The 16,236-nt window shown below is 34.4% G+C and overlaps 2 protein-coding genes across 3 annotated transcripts; both read left to right on the top strand.

Annotated features, from left to right (window-relative positions):
• Positions 1-724: 724 nt before the first annotated feature.
• On the top strand, positions 725-2,051 carry LOC102594254 (pollen-specific protein C13-like). The gene is made up of 2 exons (XM_006355311.2): positions 725-1,027; positions 1,478-2,051. The coding sequence occupies exons 1-2, from the start codon at positions 880-882 to the stop codon at positions 1,807-1,809; spliced, it is 480 nt and encodes a 159-aa protein (XP_006355373.1). The 5' UTR covers positions 725-879; the 3' UTR covers positions 1,810-2,051.
• A 7,340-nt stretch (positions 2,052-9,391) lies between these two features.
• LOC102593705 (2,3-bisphosphoglycerate-dependent phosphoglycerate mutase-like) lies at positions 9,392-14,491 on the top strand. Of its 2 annotated transcripts, XM_006355309.2 has the most exons (8): positions 9,392-9,626; positions 10,177-10,433; positions 10,557-10,780; positions 11,644-11,762; positions 11,841-11,997; positions 12,098-12,199; positions 12,286-12,405; positions 13,903-14,491. In XM_006355309.2, exons 2-8 carry the CDS (start codon positions 10,199-10,201, stop codon positions 13,960-13,962), a joined length of 1,017 nt encoding a protein of 338 aa, XP_006355371.1. In that variant the 5' UTR covers positions 9,392-9,626; positions 10,177-10,198; the 3' UTR covers positions 13,963-14,491. The 2 variants fall into 2 exon arrangements, with proteins under 2 accessions (XP_006355371.1, XP_006355372.1); XM_006355310.2 differs by lacking the exon at positions 9,392-9,626 and having other exon boundaries at positions 10,325-10,479.
• Positions 14,492-16,236: the final 1,745 nt, after the last annotated feature.

The following is a 16,236-nucleotide window of genomic DNA, read 5'->3' as shown; positions in this document are numbered from 1 at the left end:
TTTGGTTTTTAGATTTAATAAACCAACATAATTGGTTTAGGTTTTTTAGTGAAAAACCAAACTAAACCGACCTATGTACACCCCTACTAATAAGCTATTGAATTAGCTGTTTTAATAATGATTTTGATATTTTTCATATTAAATTATTCATTTTTAATAATTTGAGATTTTTTCTTAACGATTTAACCGATAATCCTGATAATATTAGCTGTTTTGAATTAGACTTTGATATGTTTAGTCAAATTATTAATTTTTAACGACTTGAGATTATTTTCTTAATGATTTAACCGATAATTACGATGATAAAAGAGTAGAAGTAACTGAAAAATTTAACAGATCTCCCGCGTAAGGAGAAAAGGGAGGGGCAGATGGAACCCACGCACCGAAATTAATGAAACTTTGATTGGCAATCTAGTTGAGTAAAAAAAAAATGAAAAAGTTGGCACAAGACGCGCTTAGTATATACTACCAGCTTTCTTAATTACTTCAACTGTCCCATGTGACACTTTCTGTTGGATTCGAGTCAAATAGTCTGATTTTGATCGTAAATTTAGGTATTAAATAGAATTTATATATTTAAAAATTAGGTGTAAAATAAATCATATTATTTGTTAATTTAATAATTTGAAAATATAATTAAAGATAAATTTATTTAAATCTCGAAATATAAAAGAAATTAAATGGAGGAGTATTCACTTGATTCCCGAAGCTCCCATGTGACTTTACTACTGTCTGCCAGCCCATCCACCGACGCTTTAACCCCATTATATTCCACTTTCCTCTCTTTCTCCATCTCTATCTATCTATCTATCTATCTATCCCCTTCAACAACAAGAAGCAGCAAAAAGTAGAGAGAGTTTGAGATTTCTTCTTCAAAAAATGGCAAGATTGGTTGTATTTGTTGCTCTTTGCTTACTCTATGTTTCTTTGGCTACTGCCACTTCCAACCCTTTCCTTGTCAAGGGTAAATGTTATTGTGATACTTGCCGATGTGGATTTGAGACCCCTGCTACTAAGTATCTTGCTGGTAAACATTAAAACCCCCCTCTTTTCTAATTCATTCTGCATTTTCCACTGTTCATATTTCAAGATCTGTTCTAATTTCTTGACTACCCATTTGCAGATCTACTCTATAGACTTACTAGATTGTATTGTATAGTGTTTAAGTGAGACTGATTTAGTATATAGTGATGTAGTTTATCATCAAAATTGGATTGTTTCATATCGTAGTGTGAACTGTTTTTGTTGCCCGAGGCGGATTTAGCCTTCCGTTCATATGAATCTACTACTTTTGACGCTGAACATAAATTTTGGGGAAAAATCTAATAAAATTGCGAGTAATAGTAGATAGATATATATACCTATAACTTGTAACAACTTTAAAAATTGAACTCATATAAAGTTTAAATCCTAAATTCGCGTCTTTTTTGCTCCTAGTTTACGGTAGGATTAACAACAATTGTGGTATGATGGACAGGATGTAAGGTTAAAGTTGAGTGCAAAAACAGGGTGACCAACAAAATCACATACAGAATTGATGGTGTGGCAAACTCAAAGGGTGAATACAACATCTTAGTTAAACGTGACTGTGGTGATGATGTCTGTGATGTTGTGCTCGTCGAGAGCGGTGATAAAACATGTAACATCCCCAATGCTGGTCGTGATCGTGCCCGTGTTGCCCTCACCCGCAACAATGGCATGACCTCGGATGTTCGTTATGCTAACAACATGGGTTTCCTCTCCAATGAACCTCTTGCTACCTGCACTCAGATCCTCCAGCAATACCAATTGACTGAGGATCAATATTGAAGGAACAAGAACAACAAATGATTTGTTATGAATCTTTGTTTGATGTGTTTAGGATTATTATTATGATGTTTGATGATTATGATGCTTTAGGCATCAAAATTGATACTTCTATTCTCTTTGTTATTGTTTTCTGGATGTTCAACTTCCAAGTTTCCTTTTAGTAGTATATGAGGAAAATTTAATGGCTCATTAAAATTATTACTAATGCTTAAATTGTGGCTTGATTGATTTTCTTGCTGCTAGTCAATAGTCTTATACTTCAAGTTTGTTTTAAATATAATAAAAGAGTAATTTGTTGGAGCTTTGATAGTATTTAATATTGCTTCATAAAAAAGCATAATAATGTCTAAGTACTTCCATATGTAACATGGTATTGCTTGTGGGATTCATAATGGAATCAATCTTAACTCCGATAAGAAGCAAGCAAGCAAAATAGATAATATAGACACATTCTTCCTATCCTACCCATGAGGCCTGAAGTTTAAAATTATAGAAATTAATAGCAACAAAATGAAAGTAATATGCAAGTGAAAGTGTTTTATGTTGATACTTCAAAATATGTTGTTATAAGAGTTCTTTACTAGAAAATTTAGTAATCAAAGCACATGTTTATACTTAAAAAAAAAAAAAAAACGAATCTAAAAACTGATTGCACTAGTCTCCTAACCTAAAGACTAGGAAATAACTCATTGAGCAAGCTAACTACTAATTCACAAAGCTGATTACGTTGTCAACATTCCCTCCTTTAAACTGAAATATCTTTAGTTTAATTTGCAAACACCAAGTTGATCACATTGTTTTAGGAAGAACACTGATTTTAGGGGCTTTATCAACATGTCTGCAGCCTGATCATGTAGCTTTAGGGAGGACACTGATTTTAGGGGATTTGTAAACATGTTTGCAACCTGCTTTTCACTTCAGCAACAAATAAGACCAATTTTTGTATTTTTAGTTAGATCACATAAAGAAGTACTACTTTACATCTATATGCTTATTTCGTTCATATTCAATTGAATTTTTTGAAATATTAATCGCTGAAGTACTGTCACAATAAATTGATGTTAATTTTTCCTGCTTAAAATGAAATTCTTCAACCAAATAGCTTGACAAGCACATAATGTTGAAGTGATGTACTCTGCCACAGTAGTCGAGAGAGTAGCAATAGATTGCTTCTTTGAAGATCAAGAAATAATTATACACCCCAACATACAAACATATCCTGGTAATTATTATTTTTTTGTCTTCAATATTTTCAGTAGTCATTATCAGTGTAGCCAAGCAATGAAGCAATTTTTCAACTGCTTTCATCTGATAAAAAAATTCAAAGTCACTAGTACCATTTAAGTGAGTCCTCTTCACCTTGGAGATGCATTTCTTTTTTTACTCTTCATGAGCTTGTTAACGAGACTGATAAATTGGTAAAACAGAGTATCGATCAAATTCATAATGAAAGAGCAAGACGCTCTTTTTATAGATACAAAGTACAGGAACAACCGATGTGGTTAACTCCTACAAGGACACAAATTCTATACCTAGAAGAGTCTAATACGAGACAAACTGTATACCAAATCTTTTCAATTCAAAATTCAAACTAATGCATATCTATAACTAACTACCAATACACTATTACACCCCCTCAAGTTGGAGCGTGGAGGTCCCGAATGCCCAACTTGGCAATTAATATTTGAAACCGGTGCGCACCTAAAGCTTTAGTAAAATCATCAGCAAGTTGATGTTGTGTTGAAATGTGATGACAAACCAACAAACCCCGTTGAATACAGTCCGAACAAAATGACAGTCCACCTCAATGTGCTTAGTTCGTTCATGATAAACTAGGTTGTTGGCAATATGACGTGCGGCTTGCCTATTATGATATAAAGAAACTGGATCCAAACAAGGGACATATTAGTCTGAAAGTAATTGGTGTATCCAAATGATCTCACAAGAAGTTGTTGTCATTGAACGATATTCTGCTTCAGCAGAAGAACGTGACATTGTTATCTGTTTCTTGCTCTTCCATGAAATAGGTGAATGACCAAGAAATATGATATACCCACTGGTTGAACGACGGGTGAGTGGACAACTTGCCCAATCTTAATCACAAAATCCTTTTATAGATAAAGGACTTGATAAGGAAAGGAAATACCTTGGCCTGGTGCAAGCTTTAAATAACGCAACATTCAGAGGGCAACTACCCAATGATTCTGTCGAGGCTGGTACATGAATTGAGACAACAAATGAACTGAATAACAAATATCAGGTCTAGTAACGAATAGATAAATCAGCCTCCCAACCAATCTGCGAAAGGGCCCATGATCCTGCAGAGGAGAACTTTCATCCAAAGCTAAACGGTGATGCTGCTCCATGGGAAATTTCACTGGTTTAGATCCCAGCATGCCCGTTTCTTTTAAAATATCCAGCGCGCATTTACGCTGTGAAAGAACTATTCCTTCTGAACTGCGAGCAACTTCTAGACTAAGAAATACTTTAGAGGACCCAAATCCTTTATAGGAAACCAGGATGCTAAGTAGCCCTTTAAAGCTTTCAAATTGAATGAATCATTGGTGGCAACGATCACATCATCTACATATACAAGAATAGCTGCAAAAGAATTTCCTTGTCGATATAAAAATAAAGAAGTGTCAGCCTTGGATTGTCTAAATCCAAACCTTAAAATAGCAGTAGAAAACTTAGCAAATCACTGCCTTGAGGCCTACTTTAATCCATAAAGTGACCGTCGAAGGCGACAAACTCTATTAAATTCGGCCGACAAATATCCAGGTGGTGGTTGCATGTAAACTTCTTCATGTAAATCTCCATGAATAAAAGCATTATGCACATCCAGTTGATGGAGATCCCAATTTCGCACAACTGCAACAACTAAAAATGTACGAACTGTAGTAAGTTTAGCAACTGGAGCAAACATTTCATTATAATCTAAACCTTCTACTTGGTTGTAGCCTTTAGCGACATGGCGCGCCTTATATCGCTCAATTGATCCATCAGAGTTAAACTTAATTTTGTAGACTCATTTACAACCAATAGCTCTTTTATCTACTGGGAGATGTTCTAAGGTCCATGTGTGGTGTTGTTCAGGTGCTTCTAGCTCTTTTCTCATGGCCTGCTTCCAGTGTTCCACCTGTACTGCTTGTTTGTAAGATGTTGGCTCATTATGGTGGGTAATGGCCGAAAGAAAACATGTATGAGCCGTGGAAAAATTGGAGTAGGAAACATAGTGACATAAAGGATAAGCTGAACCAATACCTGAGCAAGCTGTGTTGGATGAGCCTGAAGAAGAACTTTTATTATTGTTTGGGAGATTGACTAGAAAATCTTTAAGATGAGCTGGTTGGGTTTTGGTGCGTTGAGGTCGAGTTAGAACAATAGGTGTTCTTGATGGTTCAATAATCTGATCTTGTGATTGTTGAAGATTTATGGTGTCACTTAGAGCCATATTTGGGTGTATTGTGCCTAGATTGAGATTTTCTTGTGGTGGACCTTGGCTTAAAAAGGTTTGATCAGGATCATCAATTGACAATGGTAAAGGTACTCGTGATTGCTTTTTAAGAGAAGAAAGAGTATTTTCTTTATAAGGAAAAACTCTTTCATGAAAAATCACATCACGAGAAACAAATACTTGATGTGTTTTTAGATCAAAGACCTTATAACCTTTATGACCATATGGATAACCCAGAAAAATACAAGGTTTGGCTTTATCATGAAATTTATCACGAGATCGTGGAATAACTGAAGCATAACAGAGACATCCAAAAACACGTAAATGTGCATAAGAAGGTTTTGAGGAAAACAACAACTCATATGGACTTTTTCCAGATAAAAGAGGTATTGGTGTGTAATTAATTAAATAAGTTGTTGTTAGAACACACTCTCCCCAAAATTTTATTGGTAAACCAGCATGAAACCTTAAGGATCTAGCTACATCAAGTAAATGTCGATGTTTACGTTTTACTACACCATTTTGTTGGGGTGCGGAGATACAAGAAAACTGATTTAGAATTCCTTCTTCCCGACAACATTGTTGAAGTGAACTATTAGTAAACTCTGTGCCGTTGTCACTGCGAATGATTTTAACAAGACGATTAAATTGTCTTTGTACCATTGCAAGAAAGGAAATCAATAAATGAGAAACTTCAGTTTTAGACTTAAGCAAATACACCCAAGTAGTTCTAGTTAAATCATCCACGATGGTCAAGAAATAATGAGACTTTGACAAAGAAGGTGAATGATAGGGACCCCATAAATCACAATGAATCAAATCAAAAGCTTCATTAGATTTAATAGAACTAACAGGAAATGACTTCCAAATTTGCTTAGCTCGGTGGCAAGCATCACAATAATCATCTAACTTATTGAAATTAAAAAACTGAAGTTCTGAAATGAAAGACAAACGACTAAAAGATACATGACCAAGACATTGATGCCACAAAATAGTTTGGTCTTTATTTGACAAAAGAGCTGAAACTAGTGCTTGACTTTGGAAATAATAAAAGCTATTCTTCAGTTTACCCATGCCAATCAGCTTCCTCATGGCTAAGTCCCGCAGAACACAAAAGGAAGGGAAAAAATTAGCAACACAATTTAATGATTGTGTCAACTTACTGATAGAAATAAGATTGCAGCCAAACATTGGTACATGTAAACCATGATTTAAGGTTATTGAAGAATTAAGAGTCACGTCTCCACAAGTATTAGTAGTAACAGATGAACCATCAGGAATAGTTATATTAGAATCAAAGAGAAGCTTTCTTTCATTTGACAGAGAATTCTTCTGACAAGTCATATGATCAGACGCTCCCGAATCTAATATCCATTCATAATAAGCGACAGGAAAAGTAACAGCCTTACCAGCAAAATTAGCCATTGAATCGATACCCTTGGAGTTTTCAAGGCTTAAAAGAGACATAAGCTGGTTATATTGTTCTTTTGATAAACCACTTATTAGGGAGTAATCCACACGTTCAACTTCTAATGTTCGACTGGAATTAGATGACTTACCCTTTTCTTTTCTATTGTTTTTTCACCAATCTGGATAGTCATTTAGTTCAAAACATTTGTCCTTGGTGTGTCTCCACTGTTTACAGTGATCACAAAATAGTTTAGAGACATCACGGTTACCTGACAATTGATGAGAATTGAAAGTATTGGTGTTTCTCTTTGAAGCAAATGTCGCCCCCTCCAATAAATTATTTCCTTTGCTTGTAGTGAGTTGTTGTTGTCGTTCTTCCTGTGAAACTAGTCCATACACACGGGCTAGAGATGGTAATGGTTCAGTATTTAAAATCTGAGATCGAACAACATTAAATTTCTTATTCAATCCCAAAACTAATGAACCTTCTCTTTTTCCCTTTCTGCTTCATATTCCTTAATGGCACCACAACTGCAGTTTGAAAACTGACAATACGATCCATACTCATCCCATAATCCCTTCAATTTGGTGTAGTAAACACTCATTGTTTGATCCTGCTGTTGTGTATTCACGAACTCCATTTTCAACTGGTGAACTCGAGAAGCATTCCCTTGTGAAAATCTCTCCTTTAAATCTTGCCAAAGTTCACCTGCTGTATAAAAAAAAAGCTACACTACTGTGAAGTGAGGGATGAAGAGAGTTAAAAATCCAAGATATTACCATGAAATTTCCCTTAATCCAGGCACCTTCGTTTGTAGAGCTTGTTGTTGGTCGCGGAAGACTACCATCAACAAAGCCTAACTTTGACTTAGCCAACAAGGCATTTCTCATGGCCCTCCGCCATGTCAAATAGTTATCTTGTGTGAGTAAACATGTGACCAGAGACACTCCAGGGTTATCAGTTGGCTGCAACGTGTATGGAGAATTGGCTACTTCATTATCGTTCCCCGTCATTATTATTTTGTTATTGTTTATTGATGCTCTGATACCATGATAAATTGATAAAGTAGAGTATCGATCAAATTCATAATGAAAGAGCAAGACGCTCTTTTTATAGATACAAAGTGCAGGAACAACCGATGTGGTTAACTCCTACAAGGACACAAATTCTATACCTAGAAGAGTCCTATACGAGACAAACTGTTTACCATATCTTTTCAATTCAAAATTCAAACTAATGCATATCTATAACTAACTATCAATACACTATTAGAGACTTAGATAGGTATGTTTAAATATAGCTAAGTTCAGTAGATATAATAACTATGTTTGCTTCGATAGGTATTTTTTTTCATTTTTCATATTTTACTCGTTGCATTTCAAAAGTCCTTCAAGGATTATATACTAATTAGGATGAGTATCATGATAAAATTTGGTGAAAGTTTAGCGCTGATATTTTTTATTAGGGAAAGATACAATCTACATTTAACATTATGTAGTTGATCAAAATAATAGCCAACAAATATTTAATATATATATATATATATATATATATATATTTGATACAAAATAATTTATAGTTTTTGATACATTAGGCTAGTAATTATTTTGACCGATCATCCAAGTATAACTTGGCTTTTTGTTTTTGAATTCTCATTTGTTGTTTGATATTCATATTGATATTAATTCAAATTCATGCCAGATAGAGCTTTCTATCCAAAACAATTTCATGCTCAAGACTTGAAACTGGAATGTTTGATTAAGGGAGGAACTCAATCCACTAGACCACATGATGCCCTCTTATTTAGGAAAAATTATGTAGTACAATAAACATATGGTATGTATTTACTATACATCACTATAGTTTGGATTACTATTCACAACTATTGCTTTATAAATATATCTATGCTAATGCCCTCTCTCCCCTCTCACCTCTCTCTTTTTGCCCTCTCTCCCCTCTCTTGCCTCTCTCGCTCGCTTCTCTCCTCCCTCTCTTCTCTCTCGCCTCTTCCTCTCTATCTCCCTGCAATACAAATATACATGGCAACACTCAATGATACAAAGACAAATGGTAACTCCTAAATACAATACACAAGGTAACTTGTGAATACAAATACAATTTGTTACCAATTACAACAACGATACAAATTGTATTCGTTAATATCCCTGATACAATTGATTTTCATCAACAAATTGAATACACTAGGTTTTAATACAATTGTATTCGTGATACAAATCAGTTGTATCAATTGTATTCATGATACAATTATCGGTCAGATATACAATTATTGATCAAATATACAAATCAATTGTATCTCTCTCTCCCAGATTTCGCTTGCCTCTATCATCCCTCACCCAATCTCACTCTTCTCTCTCCACCTTTTTAGTAGCTTGTTTTGTTATACAAATCAATTGTATTCATGATACAATTAGATCAATTGTATTCATGATACAATTAGATTAATTGTATTCATGGTACAATTAGATCAATAGTATCTCCCTCCCCGTTCATGCTTGACTCTCTCCCCTTTCTCCCAATCTTGTTCACGTCTTTCCTTCTTATAAGATGTATCTACAAATCATAATTAAGAAAACAATAGATAGCTACGAAGCCTGATTGTGTTTCTAGTCTTAGCTGTTTTTGAAATTTCCTTCTTTTATTATTGGTTCATTGTTAATTAGAATTAGTTAATAGGCTACATTGCTAAAGGGCTGTAATAGAACGGCTACTCAAGTAAAAGATCATATTTGTGAAAAATTAGCCTAATCGAAGCCCAACTTGAACAAAGCCCTTCAGGTATGAAACGGCGTCGCATCTGACTGTGACAGACTGACAGCAACCTCCGGCAGCCATTCTTTGAGATCTCCGCGTTCACATGTATGAGCTTCTTCTGTGTCTGCATTCGTTTGATTACACAGTTGTTGAAAGGTGAAGTTTGATCACAAAGAGGTAAAGATCATCTTTTTGTCAACTCTCATTTAAAATCAAGATTCCATCTTTTTCTCCTCTTTTAATCCATCTGTTTAAGGTTCTGCTTAATATCCTTAAATAGGAAATGTCTCTACTCCATGTAGCATCATGTGCCCTTTGAGCACATTCTTGATTTGGAATGATTATAGTTGGTGTTGAGGTCCTGTGTATAGCAGAACCCTTGTGGTTCTGCCCTGAACCAGTGCATAGCGGGACCTTTACCCCTTTTTTCTCTTAGTTACATGAATGTGAACATGTATGATCAGCTTGATAGAATTTATGATAACACATTTCTGATGTAAAGTTATTTTTTTGAAAAGTTTATTGTTAGCTATCCATTAATTTGTTTGTACTAGTTGATCATAAACTTATTAGAATATTTTTTCCTTTTTTAAAATGGTCTATTAACTTATCCGACAATTAGTTATCAGTATGTATGATATGCAGTTCTTTCTTTGTTTGTGAAATTTTGCTGAACACTGTGGGGATGTCTATTCAGTTTCCTTTTGTTTTCTTTTATGGTGCTTAGTTGGGATAACTTTATACTCAATATGGTTGCTGCTGCATATCACCAAGCAATATGCTTCACTGCCAACGAGGGTGCTAGGGACTTCCTGGTCACATCTTCATCTGGGAGTCTTAAAATGAAACCAGTGTTTAGAAAAGAGAGATGCAGTTTGAGGCAGTATGTAAACTGTGTGAAGTATTCATCAGAGTCACCTTTATGTGCTATTAAGCCAATTTTCTCCTCATTATCAAGTACCAATGATTCACGGAGAACAGTACGTGAGTACACTCCTTCCCAGTAATTCTTGTTATCATCTATCAAAAAGTGAGTTCTCGTTATTCGTTTTGGTATCTGGATTCTAGTTTGTGATCTTGTCCTATTTAAGGCCTTATTCCCTGCAGCTGAATCATACTTGATCTTAATACGGCATGGAGAATCAATGTGGAATGAAAAGAACCTGTTCACTGGTTGTGTAGATGTGCCACTCACCACTAAAGGCGTTGATGAAGCAATTGAAGCCGGTAAGAGAATTAGACACTTACCCATTGATGTTGTCTACATCTCTGCATTGATTCGTTCTCAGATGACAGCCATGCTTGCCCTAACAGAGCACCACTGCAAGAAGGTACTTCTGCATTTTGGTCTTCGAAAAAACTTGTTTTTTTGAAGCATGGTCCTGCTAACTAGTGCAAGTCTCTGAAATGACTTAGGGTAGCACTAAAAATATTCTTGAATTTACTTTTTAGTTTGAATAACTTCATGTACAGTTGGAACAATTACAGCTGTCCTAGTGCTGTCTGCTCTTATGCTATGTCAAGTCCCCTTATGATCTGTCATATGCATATCAAAACTTGTCCTTTTCTTGGTGAACCATTCTGGAGAAAGTTCCCCTTATCAATTGTTAAATTTGTTTGCTAATTATTTCCAATCATTTGGCCTGCTTTATGCTAATATTCCTGATTCATAAATCAGAATTCATGAGGACAGGTTTAAAAAAGTATAGATACAGCATGAATTAGCAATGTGAAATAAGATTATCCTGAGCTTCATAAACAAATAAGCCTTTCTGTTTGTTGTGTTGCAAGAAATGTTCTTCCTGCTTCCTGGATAATGTTATCCTATCTAGAAAAGTCTCTTTCTTGGTTATCACTTATCCGTTATCTATGGCTTATTGTTACCTTTATATGTTTTTTTGTCATGCTGTAAGACATGGATGACGGTCAAACAGGATTTAGCATCCAAAAAACAATTCAGGAAATAAAAAATGCATCTTTATTGCAAAAATTACATTAAATCTTTCCATGAGATTCAAGAAATGAGGCTCCCTCCTGATTGTAGTGTAAATTGTCTCCATATTACTGGAAGGTTGGTATACCAAAGATTGCATGCTCTTTTGTTCGTATGTCACCAATATAATGTGCAGATGATATCAAATTTATCTAAGAAAAGGCCACTGTATATAAGCACTTATCCTTCTTGAATTTTCAGGTGCCCATTATTGTACACGATGAGACTGAACAAGCCAAAGTATGGAGTCAAATTTATAGTGAAGGCACCGAGATGCAGTCTGTTCCTGTTATTAAAGCATGGCAACTGAATGAAAGAATGTAATTTAACAGCTCTCATTTTGTTTCTATTCCAATATGATGTCATCCCAGATTCAGTAGGATGTTATTATTTTATAGGTACGGGGAACTTCAAGGGTTTAATAAGCTGGAAACAGCTGAAAGATGCGGAAAAGAGCAAGTCTATAAATGGCGCCGAAGCTATGATGCTCGACCACCCAACGGTGAGAGCTTGGAAATGTGCTTGCGAAGAGCTGTTACCTATTTTAAAGAGCAAGTAAGCTGCTGTGACTTATAAAAAGCATATAGAGGAGACTAGTTTCTATTGACGCAGGGCTTGATATCTTGTTCTCTCATTACTGAGCATTTACTTGCAGATTGAACCCCAACTTTCCAGTGGAAAGAATGTAATGGTAGTAGCTCATGCAAATTCATTGAGGTCCATCCTAATGTATCTCGATAAATTGACTGCTGAGGAGGTAATGAGTATTGTCATTTTCCTGTTAGTATCACACATTTTCAGTGCATGTATGTTAGTTGGTTATGCATAGGTCTTTGGTAACAGGTCATCCACTTAGAACTCTCAACTGGAGTGCCAATGCTTTACATATATAGAGAAAATCAATTCATCAGGAGAGGAAGTCCCTTGGGATCTACGGAGGATGGAGTTTATGCTTATACAGAGGTAAAGTCTTTTTTCCCGCTTAGTTAATGTATGTCATTCTATAGGAAATAGTTGGTAGATAGCTCTTGTTTATTTCTGTATCCTGAAGTACTTCAGATGTCAGACTAAAAATAGCAAGTAAGTTGATAGAAAGTTAAGCTTAAGCTGATGTTATGTTATTGAGATGCCACTTTGATGATGCCAAGGGTACAATAGCTTTATGAAAAGTTCAAAAAAGAAGAACAAGATGATCTCAATTGACCATAACACTAAATTAAATATAATTACAGTAGTCCCTTGTGGTCCGGCCCTTCCCCGGACCCTTTACATAGCGGGAGCTTTAGTGCACCGGGCTGCCCTTCTAATATGAAAATTATAATAGGAGGTTGTCAAGCAAAGAACGTAGTTCAACAATCAATGTTATTGATAGTTATCAAAGACAGAGAGTAGAAAATGCCAACGTTTGCTGAGTCTCTAAGCTCAAAGTGCAACTAAAGCGTGGATTTGAGTGAATAAAGACTCAATGAAGAAGAAAGGGTAATTCAAGAAAAGGTAACTAAAAACACAAAAAACAATTGGTTGAAGAACAGATATAAAATAATACAATTAACTGAAATATATGAAGTAAAAAGCTTGTCAATCAAAATGTTACTTTAATTTCTGATCGAGATATAAAAATGTAACTTTAATTTTTTATTTTGGGTTGGTGACTAATTTTCGTATGCTAAATTCCTAATTTTAATTCTTAATCACTAACATATTCATTCATAACGTTCTTTTAACAATTAATATGTCACTTTCCCTGCTATATTCATTGTTTAGTCTCCGCCCTACTAAAGGGATCCTGAGAGGCATTGAAGCTCCGCCTAAGCGACTGCACTTTGCCTACACCAGGGAGTTACAAAATGTGACTTCTGAGCATCAAATGGAACATTAGTTAAGTGTAATGTCCTTTAGTATACTTGTTCTACACTCATCAAAAGAATTATATTAACTCATTCCTTTTGCAACATTATAGCAAACGATGAAGGCTTTTAAGAAAATGACAAATATAAAAGGCATTGTTCAAAACATTGCTGCAGGTGATGTGATATGTAGCGATATGTTACCTTAACATTTATGTCTCTAGTTGCCACCTATCATATCAAAAATCTCTTCGTAAAAGATAGAAAGCCATCTCTCCCTCTGTACAAGTTATCAAAAGAAAAAAGCAGAAAATTAGGAATTAGAATCCCGGTGTTGTTTAGACACTGTTCAAAGTGAATAATTAGGGATGGCAGGCGGGGCAGGGCAGGTTCAGATATACACAGTTGTGGTGCGGATCGAAAATTCTTTTTAAGAAATAGTGCGGTGTGGGTGTGGTACATCATCTCTGATTGTCGTTGTTGGACTTTCAACAATCATACCTTCAAAACAATACCAATCTTTTTCACTTTTCTGCTAGATGCACATCTGATATGCTGCATGAAACCTTGTAGAGCTGTTGAAATTTATGTAGTCTATTATCACTTTCTGCAGAATTTGGCCTTATACAAGCAAAATCTGTTAGATGAAGTGTTAGATGAAGTGTCTTTATAACTTTTGCTCCTGAAAAGAAAAAGCTATCATGCAAGCTTAAATATGTTCATGTTGCTGGAAATTCATTGAGGTATCTTGAGTCGTCAATAATCCTGAGAAACACAAGAGCCATGACGGAAGAAAGTTTCTGTAGCTACATGCTGTGACAGTCAATTTCTAGTGTTTCTCAACACAAATTGAGCCCCTCGTTATGGTCAAGTGAATACACCAGCGGAGATCTGGCAACACAAGATGAGGACTTCTTGCAGAACAGGGGATATCAGATCAAAAGCTGATTTCTACTTGCCTGTTTTCTGCTATGGTTATTTGAGGAACTATGTGAATTCATTTTTATGTTCCTTTAGCCAGGGTTTCTCCCATTTACCTTAAGATATAATTGTTTTCTATGGAGGGTTTAGGTTACAGATTAGGTTGACAGCCCAAGAAAAATGTTCGTTGGCAACAACAGCTTTCAAAATTTCCATTTCTTTGGTCCTGGAAGATTATTTCTATATGTTTATTAAGGATCTTTTTTCTGTTTTGTCATGTATGTTGGTTTGGTTGTCTTTTGATCAGCTTCTATATCATTTGTCTTTAGGACAAGCTTAGCTTGTCTAATCTCAAATTCCATGGTAGATGGGTCCAAGAATGTGGCTATTCTTAGTTGTACAATCCAAATTCTCTATCATAGCAGCGGTACAGGGAGGAGGATGTATGCAAAAAGTTACTACTGCAACTAATATTAACTTTTTGAACTTGTCCTGTTGTCCGTTTATATTGATAGTCATCTGTACTTTCTTGTCTTTTACTATCTATCGTTGATTTCTTTTAGTATCGTTTGGTGGGATGTATTAGAGAAAAAAATATTAGTTTTGCTATTATCTTAGGTAGGTATGATTAATACATATTAAATCATGATATTACCAATATAAGAGTTTTTGATACCAAGTATAAGTATATAATTGCTCTTCAGAGTGTATAAAGTTAAAGAATGTGGAGAATATTTTCATAAACAAATAATTATTTTAGTAATTATGCAATACATATTTTTTAATACACCAAATTAAATAGTAGATAATAAAATAATATTTTGTTTAATTAATCTCCGCATTACTAATTTCAGTAATATTTACATTATATTTAATATTATTCTCATGTACTATACCAAATTATCACGAAGTTGTGTAGTAGAGTGAGAATGACATTACAAATTAAACAAGAGATAATAAGTCATTGAATTAATCGAGATGTACGTAGAGTGATCAAACACTAACCCGAATTTAAAAAAAATTAAGTAAACTTGATGAAATCAATATTTCAGACTTTTTTACCATTTGAATTTATTGCATTTTTGAGATCAAACAACACATTTGTCAGTGGTTTCTCAAGTCATTTTTAAAAATATTTTACTCTTTTTTTTAATACAAATATAAAATTCGTGTGAGAGCTATTGGTTTCCAATTAGGTAATTCTAATAAGATCTTCCAAGAGTCGTCTTCATATTTCTTTTATAAATAAATATTTCTGATTGCAAATTTTTAAATACGCATTGTTTATAAAGATCAACTAATCAATAAGTAGTAATAATTAATCTTTAATATGATTTTTTCACATAAACAAATAATTTTTTGATGCTGAACATGAGTATTTTTTCACAAAATTAAAATAATGAATCTATTTGTACAAACTATAAACTTATGGGGGGATTTTACATTTAAAAAAATAAATTAAAATCAAAATTTAGAATCCCAAATTCATTTTTTTAAAATTTAAAATTATGATCCCAAATTGCATATTCAAACGCTTATTTAATAGGGAAAATTGTATATAATAGCAAACTATTAATTCAAATTAAATGCTATAAATATAGTTTGATTTAATTGTACCTCATAGCAAAATGTTGCTATTTCACCTCTCTCCTGGTGAATCTCGCTCGCCACTCTCGTTCTCTCCCTCGCCTCTCTCGTTTTTTATACAAACGCAAGTGTATAAAGTGCATTTGTGTTTGTATAAAGCGAGAGAAAATTGTATATATACATATATTTTCGTTCCCCTCTCCCAGATCTCGCTCTCTCACTCGCCTCTCTCACTTTATACAAAAACGCTAATGTATAAAATGCGTGAAAATTGTATATATACATATATTTTCGTTCCCCTCTCCCAGATCTCGCTCTCTCACTCGCCTCTCTCACTTTATACAATTGATCTTTTTGTATATGTATACCAAAGCAGATTATACAACTGCTTTCTTTTGTATATGTATAGCGAAATATACATATTTATGTTTGCTATGAA

The sequence above is a fragment of the Solanum tuberosum genome, unplaced genomic scaffold (genome assembly GCF_000226075.1).
Source record: "Solanum tuberosum cultivar DM 1-3 516 R44 unplaced genomic scaffold, SolTub_3.0 scf00185, whole genome shotgun sequence".
NCBI lineage: Eukaryota > Viridiplantae > Streptophyta > Magnoliopsida > Solanales > Solanaceae > Solanum > Solanum tuberosum.
The sequence above is the reverse complement of the archived record's forward strand: the minus strand, read 5'-3'. Positions and strand labels throughout refer to the sequence as shown.